This window comes from Bos taurus, chromosome 17, assembly GCF_002263795.3.
Source record: "Bos taurus isolate L1 Dominette 01449 registration number 42190680 breed Hereford chromosome 17, ARS-UCD2.0, whole genome shotgun sequence".
Taxonomy (NCBI): Eukaryota; Metazoa; Chordata; class Mammalia; order Artiodactyla; family Bovidae; genus Bos; species Bos taurus.
Genome location: NC_037344.1, coordinates 18,016,003 through 18,034,219, shown reverse-complemented (window position 1 = coordinate 18,034,219; position 18,217 = coordinate 18,016,003). Strand labels below are relative to the sequence as shown.

Below are 18,217 nucleotides of genomic sequence, written 5' to 3'. Positions count from 1 at the left end.
ACACCCAGGGCTGATCTCCTTCAGAATGGACTGGTTGGATCTCCTTGCAGTCCAAGGGACTCTCAAGAGTCTTCTCCAACACCACAGTTCAAAAGCATCAATTCTTCGGCACTCAGCTTTCTTCACAGTCCAACTCTCACATCCATGTATGACCACTGGAAAAACCATAGCCTTGACTAGACGGATCTTTGTTGGCAAAGTAATGTCTCTGCTTTTGAATATGCTATCTAGGTTGGTCATAACTTTCCTTCCAAGGAGTAAGCGTCTTTTAATTTCATGGCTGCAGTCACCATCTGCAGTGATTTTGGGGCCCCCCAAAAATAAAGTCTGACACTGTTTCCATTGTTTCCCCATCTATTTGCCATGAAGTGATGGGACCAGATGCCATGATCTTAATTTTCTGAATGTTGAGTTTTAAGCCAACTTTTTCAGTCTCCTCTTTCACTCTGACCTTAATAACTGAAAGTTTGTACCCTTTTATTAGACTCTCCCTATTTTGCCCACCCTCAGGCCTTGGCACTCACCATTCTGTTTCTGTGAGATCACCTTTTTTTTTTTTTTTTTTAAGATTCCACATGTAAGTGTTACCGGGGACTATTTGTCTTTCTCTGTCTGGGTTATTGCACTTAGCATAATGCCCTGCTGGTTTGCCTAGGTTGTGGCAAATGGCAGGATTTCCTTCTTTTTAAAGATTGAATAATATTCCATTGTGTGTAAATATATCATATTTCTTTGTCCATTCATCCACTGCTGGACACTTAGATTGTTTCCATATTGGCTACTGTGAGTAACACTGTAATCAAGATGAGAATACTGATATCTTTTCAAGATAGTGATTTCATTTCCTTTGGATATTTGCCTGGCAGTGGGATTGCTGGATTATATGGCAGTTCTAGTTTTAATTTTTTGAGGAATCTCCATGCTGTTTTCCATAGTGGTCGCATCAATTTACGTTCTCACTAACAGTGTATAAGGGTTCTCTTTCCTCCGAGTTCTTGCCAGCACTTGTTCCTTGTCTTTCTGATAATAGCCAGTTAAAGAAGTGTGAGGTGATATCTCATTATGGTTTTGACTTGCATTTTGCTGATGATTAGCAATGTTGAGCACTTTTTCATGTACCTGTTGGTCATTTATGTCTTTGGACAAATGTCTGTTCAGGTTCTCTGCCCATTTGTAAACTGGGTTGTTTGGTTTTCTCTGCTATTGAGTTGTATGTGTTCTTTCTATATTTTGGGTTGTAACCCCTTATCGAATTTGTGGTTTGCATGTATTTTTTTCCCATTGTACAGATTGCCTTTTCATTTTGTTGGTGACATCCTTGCTGTGAAGAAGCTTTTTAGTTTGATTTAGTCCCACTTGTTTATTTTTGTTGCCTTTACTTCTAGTGCCAAATCCAAAAACATAATTACCAAGGCTGATGTCAAGGATATTTTCCCCTAAGTCTTCTTATATGAGTTCTATGGTTTTTGTTGTTGTTGTTATATTCACTGGTTTGTTGTACTTTTTTAGATTCCACCCATAAGTGATATCATATAGTATTTGTTTTTTTCTGAAGACCTCCCTTTAACATCTCTTACATGTCTAGTGGTGATGAACTCCCTCAGATTTTATTTCTAAAATTCTTTATCTCTGCCTCAATTTTGAAGAACATCTTTGCAGGGTAGAGTTTTCTTAGTTGGCAGTTTTTTTTTTTTTTTTTTTTCCAACACTTTGAATATATCTTCCCACCCGCTTCTGGCCCACCAAGTTTAAAACTGTTTCATTGCTTGTGATGGTCCTGTAGGACCTGTGAATGCAAGCCTCATTGGCTATCAGAGCTGAGTAGTTTGGGGGCCTGTCCCTTAGGGAGCAACAGCAAAAGCTGGGGTGCCAGATGTGTGTGCAAACTCCTTCTGGACAGATGCTGGCAATCTCATTTTATCAATGGAGTGAATTGAAGGCAGTAGGTAAGGGAAGTGCCCATCGGCTTCCATGGGCACCAGGGAGGATCTCATCTAGCCCTTGGATACGTGCTAAACTAGAAGCAGGGTCTCCAGGCATCAGCTTGTAAGTCTGGAGGAAGACTGGAGACAGGACTTTTTGCCTGCTTCCTCTGCACTGAGCCCCAGATGGTTAGCTGTACTGAGTGTTCATGCACTCTGTTAAGAAATGCTTCTTTGCTTGCTACAGTCCTGTGGGTCTCATGGATGCAAACCCTGTGGGGTTGCATTTTGAGGAAACCAGCCCTCAGGCGGAAGTCTTTAAACTTGGAGTGTGAGATGTGCAGTCTAACCCCTTTGCTCCTCAGGGAGAAGCTTGGGGTTGAGGATTTCCTCCTGAATGTATGATGCTGTGATAGGGGTGAGGAGAGTGTGTCTCAGCTTCTCTTGCTTGTTTCAGTGTGGCCTTTTTTTGGCCACACCAAAACTGAGATCCTGCAAGATCAGCTTGCAGGATCTCAGTTCCCTGATGAGGCCCTGAACCTGGGCCACAGCAGTGAAAGCCTGGAATCCTAACCACTAGGCCACCGGGGAACTCCCACTATGGCTGCTTTCATATTTGCCTGATGTGTAGGAGTCATTCAGCTGGTTTCAGGATTTCTCGCAGAGGGAGTTGCTCTGTGTGTGTCTACACATTCATTGCACCTGCAGAAGGAGGGAAGTTTAAGAGCCTCCCATGTTAGCATCTTGGTCACAAAAGAAAACAAACTAAAACAAAACACGACCCCCCCCCCCCTGCCCACATTGAGGAAAGAAGAGGGAAAAAAGAGAAAGAGAGAGAAAAGAATCATTCAAGGTGACCTGGGTTAGAAGACTCAGCCTTTAAGAACAAGGATCAACTGTTTCTTGGTTGTTTGCCTCGTAACCTTACATATTCAAGCTTTAAGGCTTAAGGATCCTGCATCCATCCTTAAAGGAAGGATGTAGGATCATTTCTAATCCTGTAGACTAAGACTCTTCCACCAGGATCAACTCAAGACCTTATTACACATTACATTAAAGTTTTCTTTTACTCGTTGTGATATTGTCAGCAGAGAGCACAGCCAACCTAACCAAGATCACTTGGGGGCATAGCACAGGAAGGAAGATGAATATAATTCATCTTTTTTCCTTTTGCTAGGTGCAGACGAATTAATTATAGTTCCCAGATAATGATTCCCTTTTGCTTAAAATAGTATCAAAATTTCCACCCAAGTCTTCTATGAATAGAAGCAATTTGACTTGACATTAGACAGAGCTTTGGGGTCTGGAGATGACACAGACTTCCTCTGATTCTCTGGGAGGCATCGTCAGCTTGGGTTCTCAGTCTTTAGTTTTTTCCTCCATAAAATGGGAATGAAATGTGCTTCATTCATTTCAGGAGGTTTTAGGGGATTTCTTTGAAAACCATTTAATACGATGAGCAACTCAAATGGAAGGCACTGGATGTAAGAGAATTCTGGGCAAGAAATCCATTTAATATGAATGAGCTATTTACTGGGTTCTTTAGACAAGATACAGAATGATCTTTAGGCTCAGAATTGGAACCATCTGTAGGCCTGTCTTTTGGAAAAGAGCTATAATTCTACTGCTGGCAACTTACATGTAGAAGAGTGATTCTTGGCCCCGCTCTGAGGTTTGAAAAATGTTTGAGTCTCACCTTGAAACACTAGAGGTGCAGATGATAAAGAATCTGCTGGTAATGCAGGAGAGCTGGGTTTGATCCCTGGGTCAGGAAGATATCCTGGAGAAGGGAATGGCTACCTACTCCAGTATTCTTCTCTGGAGAATTCCATGGACAGAGGAGGCTGGCGGGCTACAGTCCATGGATTCCAAAGAATCGGTTACAATTAAGTGACTCACTCATTCACTTGAAAGACTAATTTTACCTATAAGGACACTTATGCTCTTTAGGTTAATTCTTGTATTATTTTTGTAAGAAGAGGCTGGACATTTACCTCTAGGTGAAAACTCACTGCTTTGGTGTATAGTTTTCTCATAGAATAACCTACATCTTTATTTTTTTCCTGCAGGCAAAACTGTGTGGAGTTTTACCCAATATTCATAATCACATTGTGGATGGCTGGATGGTATTTCAACCAAGGTAAGTTTAAAAGACAACTCTGTTCTCATGATGCCTGTGGTCCTTACAGCCATTAAGTAGCAAATATTCACCTACACATCTACGGATCCTAGAAATTGTTTTAAGCAAAATAAGCACTGTCTGTTTGCATCAAAGAGCAGTGTGCTACAGATAGGCTAACTTTGGCTTCATTCAATTTAATTCAGTGATTTTTTTTTTTTTTTTAATAATAACTTGGAACAAACCAGATGTGGGGGACTCCAGAATGAAGATGACATGTGATTTTGGCTTCAAGTCTAATACTCTATAAATTCTAATTTATCTGCAGGAACAGAACACAGAATTAACAGTTCACCCTAGTTATTATCGGAGAAGGCAATGGCACCCCACTCCAGTAATTTTGCCTGGAAAATCCCATGGACAGAGGAGTCTGGTAGGCTGCAGTCCATGGGGTCGCTAGGAGTCGGACACGACTGAGGGACTTCACTTTGACTTTTCACTTTCATGCATTGGAGAAGGAAATGGCAACCCACTCCAGTGTTCTTGCCTGGAGAATCCCAGGGACGGGGGAGCCTGGTGGGCTGCCGTCTGTGGGGTCGCACAGAGTCGGACACAACTGAAGCGACTTAGCAGTAGCTAAGCAGCTAGTTATTATAGCTAATGTTTATTGAGTACTTACTTCATGCCAGGTACTTTTTTTTTAATTAATTGGCTACTCGGGGTCTCAGTTGTGGCACGTGGGCTTCTCTTGTTGTGGAGCACAGGCTCTTGAGTAGTCGCAGGCTTGAGTAGTTGCGGCATGCAGGCTCAGAAGTCTTGATGTAATGTGGAATCTTAGTTCCCCAGGGATCAAACCCATGTCCCCTGCATGGAAGGCACATTTTTAACCACTGAACCACCAAGGAAGTCCCTGCCAAGCTTTGTTTTTAGATGTCACACATATATTATCTCTTATGTAGCACTTATAGGATTAAAAACCTCTTATGAGGTAGGTTCCATAATTTCTGCTTTATAGGTGAGGAAACTGAAGTACAGAGTGGTTAAGTGTTTTGTCCACCTTAGCTTTCACCAGTATAGAAGAAAATTAGCTTTCAAGTTCAGAGCAGGGTTTATAGGTATTTGACCAACGACCCATGTGCTTTTTCTTAGGAGTTTCCAAGAATGTGGTCTACTGGATGTAGAAACTTTGTAAATATCCGTTTTCTATTTGAATGGGGGATCCTTGGGGAGCTGAGGGCTTTACTGAAACTCTGCCTAGCCCTTTCACAGGTCAGATTAGCACCAACTACCTTTTTGGAGAAATTCAATCTCTTTTTTGTCTGATAACTCTCATGGCCTTATTTGCACTTGACATTTGATTGTTAAGATTTAAATCAACCAAAATTCAACTGCTTTTCAAAGGCAAGGTAAAGTCGATCAGTTGTGTCCGACTCTTTGCGACCTCGTGGACTGCAGCCCACCAGGCTCCTCCGTCCGTGGGATTCTTCAGGCAAGAATACTGGAATGGGTTGCCATTTCCTTCTCCAGGGGATCTTCCCGACCCAGGGATCAAACCCAGGTCTCCCGCATTGCAGGCAGACATTTTAACCTCTGAGCCACCAACCCTGTCACAATTTTTTTTTACTGTCAACTGAGAAATTTCAGATAAAATATCCTGCAGAGAAAGACTTAACTCTATTCCAATTCACCTTTTTTTTTAAAACCCCTGAAAGGCAAGAAGGGTCGTTTCCTGTCAGGTGAGACCGCATTCACAACTAATGAGAAAAGAGCCTTTGGCGGTGGCCCTCGGCCTGTGACATTTGACCCTTTGGATTTCACTGCCATGGGCTGAATGAGGCTGCCTGCCTGTCAGGGGAGGGTTTCTTGGGTATCTCGTTGTAATTTTCATTCTTTCTCATCCAGAGTTAGGTGGCCTATTACTGCCTTGACCAGTTCTCATTGACTTTGTGGGAGCAGTTGCTTGGAAAGGGAGTTTCAAGAACCACGGTGCGCTCAGGATCTCCCCTTCCTCACAGGCCAGGTGGCCCTGCCAGCCCTTCTCCTCCAGCTCTTTGCTGGACCCTGTCCTTCTCATCCTTCAGGGCCCAGCACAAACAGCACCCCTCAGAGGGGCCCTCCCTGACCCCTTCCTAAAGGTGAGCCCCCAGTTCCCCCTGGCCCAGCCCCCTTTGTTTCCTTCACAGCATATTCAAGCCTGCACTTCTTTTCTCTTCAGCATATTCCAGTCTGTACTTCTCCCTTTGTCTTTGCTGATAAACCCATAAGGGCAGGGAGCTTATGTCTTTTTTACTGCAAACCTCAAACCTTACAATAAGGATACTTGGTACAGTATGTAGTAGAAACAAACAAAAAAAAGTTTGTGACCTAATAAAATTATGAATTTAATTTTATCCATCATACCAGAGTCCCACAAACAGACTTCTAGTGTTTTCAAGAGGGCTCTGGCAATTTGCATCTGTGACTTGCTGAGGAAAAGAGAGGGTCCCTAGTACAAGAAAGATACCAAGATTGTTTTTTATTGGACAAGATGGCAGAATATCACCCTGCATTCCACATTTCTTTTAGGTAAAATGTGTATTTGGTTAAACGCACAAATCTCAAGGGTACCATTTAATGAGTTTTGACAAATGTGTAAACCTGTCTCACTCAGATCCCTATCAAGATGTGGAACGTGACTACCACTCAGAGAGTTTCCTCAGGTTCTTCCCCATCCCTTCCAGAGGCAAACAGTGCTCTGATGCTTTTCGTCATAGTTTAGTTTTGCCCATTTTAGAACTGTCCATAATTGGAATCATATAGTATGTACTCTTATATAACGCTTCATTCACTCAGCAAAACGTTTTTTGGATTCTCCATGCTGTTGCAAGTTGTCCATTTCTTTTCATCGACAGTGGGGTTCCATATTGTATGCTTATCACGGTTCGGCTATCCATTCTCCTGTGTATGGATTCCCAGCTGTTTCCAGTGTTTGGCTGTGATGAATAAAGCTGCACTGAATATTCTGAACAGGTCTTTTTATGGATATGTGCTTTCATTTCTCTTGGGTAAATACACAGGAAAGGAAGGACTTGCTGGGTCAAAAAGTAATGTTTGGTGTTTTAAGAAACTACCAGATCTTTTCCCAGAGCGGCTGTACTGTTTTGCTTTCCTACCAATAATGTATGAGGATTCTAACATCCCCAACATTTTGTGCTGTCCGTCTTCTGAAACTTTTACCACCCTGGTAGGTGTGCAGTGGTATCATCTCCTTATGGCTTTATTTTTAAATGAGAGGGAACATTTTTTTAAGTTTTTTTTTTTTTTTTTTTGCTGCTCTGGGTCTTAGTTGCAGCACGCAGGATCTAGTTCTTGAGCAGGGATCGAACAATGGACCCTTGTATTGGGAGCATGGAGTCTTAGCCGGTTACTGGATCACCAGAGAAGTCCCCTCATTGTGGTTTTAAATTGCAGTTTTGCTGATATCAAATGATGTTGAATAATGTTGAAACATTTTTCATGTGCTTATTGGTACACTTGCTTATATTGCTATGTGAATTTTCTATTCAAGTATTTTACCCATTAAAAAATGGTTTTTCTTTCATTATTGAATTGTCTGAGTTCTCTATACATTCCACACACAAGCCTTTGTCAGATACATGTTTCGTGAGTGTTGCCTCAGTTTTCACACCACATTTTGAGAGTCTGCCATCATGTTCTGTGTCTTTGCTTTCTTTTTTTCTCTCTAGTTTTTGCTACTTGTCTGGGTCTGGTGTACATCTATTCCCGTCACCAGTATTTCTGGGGATACGCAGAAGCTGCTAAAAAAAGGTAAGGAGCACCCAAGGATTGTGTATTTGGACAGAAGGTAGCAGGATGGTCTGTGTTAGCTTCCTGTTCCTGTAGTGTAGCACCGATGGCTGTGATGACAAAAATGACGCACGCTGCCGGCCCACGGCCAAGTCTCACCAGGCCTCCACACTTAGGTGTGAGGCAGAAAACTGAAGGGATAAAACTGTGCTCTAAGTGTGCACCCTTTGACCACTGCACTTTCAATCCTTGCAAACATTTTGCCCTATCTCCCAAAAGTTGCCAAGGAAATAATCCTGCCCAGCCTTGGTGATTCTTTGCATGTTCAAAGGAGCTAGGCATCTTCTCTAATTTATTTGATGAATCAAAATGTTCAAGTGCAACAGCACACAAGTTCTGGGCAGTGTTCATAGGAGAGGTCTGCTCCAGGCTCCCCGGCTTCCTCCCTGTAACCCCGTTTATTCATCACCTTTGTCTCTCTCATATCTGCCCACAGGGTCACTGGTTTCCGGCTGAGTCTGGGGGTTTTGGCCTTATTGACTGTCCTAGGTGCCGTGGGGATTTTGAACAGCTTTCTGGATGAATACCTGGACATCGATATTGCCAAGAAACTGAGGCACTTCTAACATTTCACCTTCCTTTGTGCAGATGCTTATAGGAGATGTTTCCACTCTCAAGGTTAGATGGTGCCACTTGTTCCATTAAAAGAAATAAAATTCTCTCTCTTTTTTGAAATGGCTTTATAGAAACATACCTTTTAGATTTCCTGAAATTTGCTTTGAGGGCAAGTGTCCTAACACCAGTGGATGTGTGCTGAGCCCTGGTTTTAGAAGCACATGCTGAAGTCATGGCTCCTCATGTGGGTAGAAAGCAACCTGACCTGTGTCTGGGGCTTTCCATCTACCACCTCCATCACTTGCCTCTAAGATTGCTTCTCTCGTGATGGGGAGTTCCAGACAGGTGCTGAAAAGGCTCTGAGCCCATTTCATTGGTTGCAGGAATGCCACAGATGGTGGAGGAAGTCAGCAAACACATAAAGTAGCCAGAGAAGAGAGTCATCAACTAATTGCACAAGACACAGCTGGCTGTGAAAATGGACTTTACAAAGTAAAAAGAAAAAAAATCTGTCATTTTCAAGAAACCACCCAGAGATGAGTGCCTGGGGAATACCTTGCCCCTGGATAGGGGAGAGAGAGGTCGTGGTCATGCCTGGAGAACCCAGGCTGGGTTCCACTGCACACCCGCTGTCCTGCGGGCTGGGGGCCTGCTGCTCTTGGATCCTGACGTACAGTCACGGTCTAGCCCAAGGCTGATGACCTTCACTTTCTTCATCTGGAAAATGGGCATGAGTCTTCAGGAACCTTAGGGAAATGGAATTGTGAGCATATACAACACTGTTTTAGTATCAGGAGAAGGACTCTCTGTAATTTTTCTAAAGAAAGTGACAGCCTGAATCTTCAAGCAGCTTTTTATTGGGACTTTTTTGGTGTGTGGGTACAAAGGCAGTTACAGAGACCATGAGTAATAGAGAAAAATAAAGGTATTAAAACACTAGTGTTTCCAGAATAGAAGGGGAGAAGACACGAGCACCTCTTGCATCCCAGAGGGCAGTGTGAATAGCCCAGAGCACGTTGAGAACCATCAGCCTGGGATCCCTAGCTCTCTGACTCTGGCTAAGGCAGCTTGCAGTGGAGGTCGTGTAGCAAAGACTTGAAGACACCAGAGCCAGTCAACGCTAATCCTGTTCCACCACTCGCTGGCTATCCTACCGCAGCCCTGGTAGCTCTCTGCCTCAGTTTTTTTCCTCGGGTATAATGGGATTGATATCTTACAATGCCGTGATTCTATGGTCTTTTTACTTTTTAGTATTCTGATCATTTATAGTGACTTGTATTATGACATTTTAATTGTTTTGTACATTGAAGACAATAAAGGAAGAGAGTGCAAAAATTTTTGACCTGAAAGCACAATTTCTGCAGACTCATATCCTTTGGAAGTGAGAAAAAACCCACAACTTTTCCACATCTTACTCTCCAGGCTTTGTAAACACTTTGAATTTTGCATTTAAATTGGAACTGTTTAAATATGTAAACTGAAAACATACACACACAGACACACACACACAGTTTGGTTAAACCACACGTGTAGAAAATGAAGATGGGCCCACCAGCATATCAAAACTTTGTATCTCTACAGTATCTGAACTAGAACTTATTCCCTTTGTTCTAATTCTGTTGTCACCAAGGCAACCACTTGATGATTTTAATTCATATAAATTTGGCTACAGGGAGTAAATGTGCTGGCCAGAGAGATGTAAGTTTTTGAGATGTTTGACATACGTATTTTTTGTGTATTAGTAAGTTGACTGGTTTTATTTCCCTTTGTTTTGGCCATGTGGTGTATGTGGGATCTTAGTTCCCTAACCAGGGATCGAACCTGTGCCCTCTGCGTTGGAAGTGCAGAACCTTAACCATTGGACCGCCACGGAAGTCCCTGTTTTGTTTTGTTTTTTGATTTTATTTTTAGCAATCAGATTCCTTGTCTCAAAAAGTCAATGTTATAAACAAAGGGAGAAGAAATTTTCTCTATTAATAGAGCCTTCAAAAGCATAAAACCCAACTGGTAATGTGGGGTTCTTGATCAAAGCCTAGTTAGGAAAAAAAAAAGCTATGGGAGACATTTGGCAGAATTTGAATACGGAATAAGAATTCAGTATTAGGGAATTGTGTGTTCAGGGCAATAATGTTGTTGTGGCTAGGGAAGAAAATGCCCTAATTCTTTGGCGTTGTACGCTGGGAGGTTGTGGGGTGAAGTAACCAGCTGTGTATAGCTTTGAAATAGTCCCACAGAATATATATGTGAAGCATATATGGTGAGGTGTAATAAGCTTCAAATTGAGTTGGTAAGTGTATAGCTCTTCATTGCAGTATTCTATTTTTCTGACTGTTGGAAAAGGTTAATAACAGAAAAGTTAAAAAATCTGAAGCAAGGTTAAAAGCTAAAGGAAGGTTCTTTGTAGCTCTGTAGATTTTTTTTTTTTTTATGTTGAGAGCTGTATGCTTGACTTGGGATCAGTGTTAGGAACAGAGCCATAGCATAAGTTGTAGCTCGGCAGCTGTCCTGGACATGGCTCAAGTGTGTGAGTGCTGTGGGCTAAGTCACTTCATTCGTGTCTGATTCTGTGGGACCCTGTGGACTGTAGCCTGCCAGGCTCCTCTGTCCATGGGATTCTCCAGGGAATAATACCAGAGTGGGTTGCCATGCTCTCCTCCAGGGGATCTTCCCAACCCAGGGATCAAACCCGTGTCTGTTTCCTGCATTGGCAGGTGGGTTCTTGACCACGAGCACCCCCTGGGAAGCCCCAAGAGTGTGAATGATGCCCTAATTACCTCTGCTTGTTATGCAATGAGACACGTGTCTGTGGTACCTTGTCCAGAGGACAGCAGCATGAAATCTAATGTCCTCACAACTTAAAAAGAAGTTAGATAAAGGACTAGTTCCACGAACAAGTAGCCCTGCTCTCTTCCAAGGTATTTTTCCTCCCCTTCTTTTCTTTGCAGGCTTGGTGGAAGATGAGGTGTGGCTAAAATGTCATTATAAGGAAAAACATCAAGTCTTTGTTTTCTTTAACCCCATTTCTCTAGATATTAATAGAACCTTCCTTGAAAAGATGGATTAAAGGCAGAAATAGCTCCTTTAATGCTTCTGAATGTTCCTTAACTTTCAGCAATAAAATACCTCCTCACGGGGCCAGATGCCCAGTGACTTCTTGGAAAAATGTTTATTCTCTCCCTCCTTCTTTCCCTGTTACCCACTTGCTGTACTGAGATTTTACAAAGGTCAACATGAGTACAAATAAGGAATCATTTTAAAGGAGAAAGGTATTCCATCCATCCAGGGCAGTAAGTAAAAACATGTGGTTTTAACTAATCCAGACCAGGAGAAGTACTCAACCCTTCTCAGGCTTCATGATTTATTGGGTTGTCAGCCTTCCCATCCCCACCCCCAAATCAGTTGAATTTTGACCTCATGTCACTAAGCCTGTATCACTGGGACGAGGCCCAGTGTCACACTGCTTTTTTCTCCATGCTCTTATTTGTCAGCTGGTCTGGAACCACAGCCCACCACGGGTAGGGTTCAGTCCCTACCCATGGAAGGGACTCTTCTTCCATAGTCAAGTTCATTCTTTCTCTTGGTTTGTATGTATTAAAATGCACCTTTGGTTTGGATCTATTTTTGATGATGACCTTATTCTGTTCTTGTGGCCTCTTCTGCTTCATCCAGACAGTTTTGACACACGATCCTTTACTATGCCTTTTAAAGTCTGATGGAAAGCCTTAGGTCAGGTCTTCTAGAAGTGGAGTGGAGTCACATGTGAGTGATTTGTTAACAAAGGGCTCCCAGGAGGGGGAAGCTGAGGGAGTTGGCGGGGGTGGGGACAGGGCAGAAAAAGGCAGGAAGCCTAGCAAGGGAGTACCTTCTGGCGAAGTCCCAACCTCTGCCAGCTCCTGCAGGGGAGCTCGCGATAGAAATGCTGTCTCAGGGTTTGTCCAGGCAAGTTAACTGGGTTTTCACGCTCCTGCACCAGCAGGCCATTGGCTCAGTGAGTCTGGAGGGATGTAAATGTCTAAGCACGTTCAACTCTGTGGGTGTTGTTGGCTGAGCCGGGCTCTGGCGGGAGACCGCCCTCCAAAGAGACGCAGCTGGAGGTAAGACACCCATGGTGTGTGTGTGTGTGCCTGAGTCTGGAGGGATGTAAACATCCAAGCACGTTCAACTCTGTGGGTGCTGTTGGCTGAACTGGGCTCTGGCGAGAGACCGCCCTCCAAAGAGACACAGCTCTTTGGTAAGGCACCCATGGTGTGTGTGTGTGCATGCGCGTACCTACAGTGTCCATTAAAGTGGGGCGAGGCCTACTGTTACTCTCCCACCTAATATATTCCTTGAGTTTTCTTCCTTCTCAAATGAAACGTGTACTATCAGTTTTCCAAGTTCCCTGAGTGAACCAGGTAGAAGCTGAGCTGTCTTGGTTCTGAATCCCGGATGGATCCAGTATACTCCTTTCATAGATGACTCTCTTACTTTTGCCACATTCCCCCGGAGAGCAAATTTGGAATGTTTTAACAGTGTGGTGGAATTAAAAAGGCTGGGAATGATTGATTGATCTCCACTGTTACTTAAATGTTTAAATAGTGATATCAAAATTTCGAGACAAGAACTACAGTTAATCAATTAAAACCCAGGCATAAAACGTTTATCTGCTTAATTAGGGCCGGAGCGCCTGTGACAGTCCTAAAAGAGACTTTTTTTTTTTTAAAGTAATGTTTCTTTTTGTTTTCCTTTGGCCATGCTGTGAGGCTTGTGGGATCTTAGTTCCCCGACCAGGGACCGAACCCTGTGCCTCTTGGCAGTCAAAGTGTGGAGTCCTAACCACTGGACTGCCAGGGAATTCCCTAAAATAAACTAAACTTTGGATTGGTTCAGATAACGATCTTTTATTATTATTTTTTCTTTAAAAGTGGTATGCCAACATCACTTCATTTCTACATTTCTGAGTTCTGTACATTTCTCAAAAGGAAAGAAGCAATGCTCAATGTACAAAGGAAAACCAGAAAACTAGAAAAATCTGAATCAAATGGAGGAAGTTGCCATAGATCATACAGTACAAATTAGTAATTCGATATCGTCTGAAGTGCAATACCACTGCTGGGATGATGAGTTAAGGAATGAAATAAAAATACTCTATTTTAAACAAACAGTATATATATATTTATATGTATATTTTTTTACAGATAGTAGACCCAGTGATATCTGTAGTATTGTAAAAACTTATTTACAAATAACTTTTTTTTTAGACATTACATATACATCAGCACCGTAGTAAAAACAAAAAACAAAACGAAGCCACCTTATTAAAATCTACCTCTCTATGTAGTTGGTCCCAGTATTGAGCATTTGGAGGAAGCGTTTAAGAGAGAACAGAGGCCCCCTCTCCCCCTCCATCAGCCACCTCCAGTTCCTCATCATTGCTTATATATTTATTTCCTGTACCTTTCAGAAAAAGGTAATTATATATTTCTGTGTCTTCTCGTTTCTTCACTTTCCCTTGTTTTTGGTTTTCATCTGCTTCCATTCGAGAGCTCCCCTGGCGGTGGCCCTCCCCACGCAGGGAGTTCATGGTCAGCCTGCCACCACCTCTTCCCCCAGGGACCACAGCCCCGACCTGGGTCCTCACCCACGTGGCCCCCTCTGGTCTCCAGCCTGCACCTTGCCAAGGAGAGCTATGACCTTGGTACTTGGCGAGCAGGCCCCGGGCAGTGCTTGCCTGCCTGCTGCCTCTCTACATCCTCTGTCCCAGCTCTTCATTTTTACCCGCTTCAGTCCCAGGACCTGCCCCCAGTGTGACTCCCCAGGCTGGGCCGGGGCTCTGGTGTGGCAAGTGACATGTGAGTGCACAGAAGCAAGCCTGCCTTTTGGACATGGAGGGAAGGGATGGCAGGAGAAAAGCTTATGCCACGCTCACTCACTCAGGACAAGAGCTATGTCCCGTGGCCTCCGAAACAGGCCAGTGGGAGGGGAGGGGAGGGCAGATGAGACCAGCCCTCCAGCAGCAGAGAGTGTGGATCCCTTCCAACAGACTTCACTTAGGACAGATCTGCGTGAATTACACAAAGAACAACTGTACAGAACTTCAAGAGGGTATCGCTTTGCCCAAGGAAAGGAACCATACCTTCCCTCTTTTCATTAGCAAAACGGCTGAAGTGGAGCAATGGGTTTTTCAGTTCCTCAGCTTTCAGGACTTGAGAGTTGTCTTTCCGGGGAGCAGGGATGAAGGGTCAGGCTGCTTTAAGAGCATCACTCCTGGGATTTTCCCAAAGGGAACCAGAGCCAGTGATGTCCAGGCTGCTCCTCCCTAGTGTCCCAGAAACATCAGATGCAGCTCATGGAAACCCACCACCAAGCAGCAGAACAACCCGCTCGGTTCCAGGAAGAGAAAGAAAAACTCCACTGTGGCCTTTGCATTTCAGGCACTAAGTTCTTCTTGCTCTTATTTTCCCTCTGCGCAGGCTCCCTAAAGACAAAAGCTTCATTTCTTCTTGGATAGTCTGCAAGGACCAGCACAGGCAGGCTGGGGCGGAGGTGAGGAGGAACGGGGTCAGGGACCAGTTGAGGGGAAGGTGGCCGCACTGACACACACACAGCGTCCACCCCGGGCCTCCCCATCCTTGGCCTCCTGGAGTAGATGGGACCGGCTGAGATGTATCAGGTCGTACCGGGCCCCCAGGAAGCGCCAGGCCAACTCCCCGGAGTAAAAGCCACCACGGTCATCAGCAGAGGGCTGCCCGCCCAGGACTGCCAGGACCCTTCTCCAAGCTCTGAAATTCCTGCAGGTCATCGTGAGCAGGATACAGGCCTGTAGGGTCTCCTGTCTTCCTGTGACATCTCTCTGCAGCCAGAGTTCAGCACGTATCTGACCTGTGCTCTTGGCCTGCACCACCACCCAGCAGCCTCCGTGGGACTCTCAGCCCCAGGCTCTCTCCCCTCTGGGTCTCCAAAGCTGTAGATCCGGGCCAAGGCCAGGAAGCACTGACGGCCACCTCACGTTGGGCAGCAGTCTGTCTTGGCCAGAGTGGCTCTTGTTGGGCCGGGTGATCACAGGGAGGGCCAAGCTGAGGGCTCCGGAATCATCTTCTCTGCCCACCTCTGGTGTGTCCCCCTCTCTTGCAGCAGGATCCGCAGGGCGTCTGTCTCCATTGCTGTGTGAAAATCAGGTGAAACAGGGCCCGGCGGGGCTGTGGATTGGTGCCTGGATCTTCCACAGTCAGCTGGCTGCAGCTTTGCTCAGATCACGTGGGTCAAAAAAACAACACAAAAAAACAAGGATGCAGTGACATCCTGTTTCTTTTTCATGGTTGGAGCTTTAAACCACTGGAGTTGTGGTGGCCTGGGCTGCTCCTGACTAGGGGTTTCCAAACAATTCATCGAGCTCCTGCATCCACTCGTCCCCAGGTCCACCTTTGATGATGGAGTCCACAAGGTCGGCACCGTCCGAGAGGCCGGGGAAGGACGCCCCAGCCGTCTCACCACTGTAATTGTACGACATGTCCTGAGGGGGGTTCCGCTCGTAGCCTTGGCTCTGGCTGCTGGAGGCAAAGCTGGCACTGGGCATCGGCTGCTGTGCTGGGGGCTGGCTGAAGGCTGGCATGCCGGGAACGCCCTGGTTCAGGCCCGACATGACCATGGGCCTGGCCTGGCTGGTGCCTTGCTGCCCCGGGAGCGGCGGCATCATCTGCCGACCCATGGCGGCCGGGTTGAGTGTTCTCACCCCGCCAGTGTTCGCATCCACCACCTGGCTCAGTCCCTGGGGGAAGTGCTGCTTGGTCAGCCTCGGTTGGCCGGCTTGCAGCGGGTAGCTGGCGCCATTGTTGAATGATGCTAACTCTCCACTAGTCCTCCCAGGCATCCCCTGTAAGCCCCTCTGCTGCCAGCTCTGGCTTCCCTGCGGGACCGTTCCCATGATGCTTTGCAGCCTCGGTGGGCCCTGGGGCCTGGGCAAGGACTGGCCTACCTTCATCTGCTGGCGCTGCTGGGTCATGGGCGAGTTCACCAGCATGCTCTGACCAAACCCACTCACCATCCCAACCCCTTGCCCCGAGGTGGGCTGCCTCGGCCCCTGGGCTTGGTTGTGTGTGATACTCATACCGCTTTGGTTTGGGTGCTGCAACACTTGGGTCATTCCTGTGCTCATGTTGTACATTCCCGGTTGGCTGGTAGGTGTGTTGCTGTAAGGGGCCAGTCCCATCTCTGACTGGGTGGCTGCTGTGGCCATTGTCCCTGGGTTCTGGGAGGGTCCCATTCCCATCATGCCTGCGTTCTGTGCCATCAGCCGTGAAGTTCGCATGCTCTGGAGGGCGGCCTGGCTCCTCACAGTTGCTATATCCTGGGGAGACCCTGCAGAGAAAAAAGGACACACCTCTTCACTCATCTCCATAAGCGGTGCACAGTGACACGTAGCTGGACTTTTCTTTGGGAATGACAAAAATGCTTTGATTAATAGATGAAAGGATCTACTCTGATAATAAATCCTTTAAAGAAAGAGAGATGATTATTTTTCTGACTATAACATACACTGATTGTGAAAAATTTGGAAAATAGGGAAAGCACAAAAATGAAAATGAAAGTCACCCAAACTCCCACCATCCAGAGATGACCACTGCTAACTTACCTTAATATATAAAAATACACATGAAAATTGGGATCACACGTAGTTGACTTTTCTATTTGATATACCATGATATTATTTTTGCTCCTATTACAGAAGCAATTGTTTCTTTCCCTCCCTCATGGCTCAATCGGTAGAGAACCTGCCTGCAATGTAGGAGACCTGGGTTCCATTCCTGGGTCAGGAAGATCTCCTGGAGAAGGAAATGGCAACCCACTCCAGTATTTTTGCCTGGAGAATCCCATAGACAGAGGAGCCTGGTGAGCTACAGTACGTGAGGTTGAAAGAGTCTTTCAACTCTTTGGTCGACTTAGCGACCAAACCACCACTTCTTCATATGATCTTCAACCAATAAGATAGCATCTTTTTGGAGGTGAGAGGAAATTCACCTCCTGAGCTAAATTAAGAAATGGTGGCTCACTTTGCACATCCTGTTTGTGACATGGAATATGGCTCAGTAGAGAATACTATCAATAAAGACCATTAGACTAATTTCCCTGAAGATTTGAGCTGGATTTGAGAGGTTAAAGGCCTCTGCTTCTGCTAAGAACCTATTTTGGCAGATGGGACATTGTTTGGATCCCCTCTGTAGATTTCCACATGTTCCGGATTCTCTGAATCATAACATGTCAGTGCCAACCTGCCAGCTTCCTGAATTAGAGAAAGAAGACATCCTCCTACTTGCTACCTGGCAATGAACTTGATGCACTGATGCAAAGGCCACACCTTCAAATCAGCAATGACCACTAAGGCAGTTTCAATGATGCTACTTATAAGCTGACCAGAGTACCAACGCCCAGTCATTCAACTCTATTTGACGTTTGAGTGAGTACTTCTTTACATGTTTCCAGGAAATTTCTAAACCTGCCAAGAGAGTAAAAATGTCACCCCTAGAATCCCAGTCAACAGTCAAGGGCTAGGAGGTGCACAAAAATGGATTTTTCTGTCTCTCTGCTGCTGATGAAGTTTATGAAAAAAAGAAAAATAGTTTTTTCCTGGACATTTAAAATAGGTGCAGCATGGGAGCCAATCAATATTATAAGCAAATTTGATCATTCCTGGGAGTGGGATGAGAAATCAGATGAGAATAGTACATAACCTTGTTAATCCTGGCACCTTGGCAGATAAGAGAAGTGTGTTTTTGTCTTTCTGATAGGGTTATTGATT

The 18,217-nt window shown here is 44.9% G+C and overlaps 2 protein-coding genes across 8 annotated transcripts in view; one reads left to right on the top strand and one right to left on the bottom strand.

Annotated features, from left to right (window-relative positions):
• The window catches only part of MGST2 (microsomal glutathione S-transferase 2), a 37,831-nt gene extending 28,038 nt beyond the window's left edge, over positions 1-9,793 (top strand). Inside the window, exons 3-6 of one of the 3 annotated variants that reach the window (XR_238042.3) lie at positions 3,992-4,062; positions 7,767-7,848; positions 8,324-8,505; positions 8,826-9,777. Coding sequence is in view for 2 of the 3 variants with exons in the window: in NM_001076382.1 (NP_001069850.1) it covers positions 3,992-4,062; positions 7,767-7,848; positions 8,324-8,453 (283 nt within the window). In the remaining variant the exon portion in view is untranslated. 3 annotated transcript variants of the gene reach the window in all.
• Positions 9,794-13,302: 3,509 nt separating this feature from the next.
• MAML3 (mastermind like transcriptional coactivator 3) overlaps positions 13,303-18,217 on the bottom strand; it is a 460,203-nt gene continuing 455,288 nt past the window's right edge. For all 5 annotated transcript variants that reach the window (XM_003587128.6, XM_015475390.3, XM_059876256.1 and 2 more), the window contains exon 5: positions 13,303-16,779. In XM_003587128.6, the coding sequence (XP_003587176.1) occupies positions 15,788-16,779 (992 nt within the window). In that variant the 3' untranslated portion in view covers positions 13,303-15,787. The remainder of the gene's footprint in view (positions 16,780-18,217) is intronic.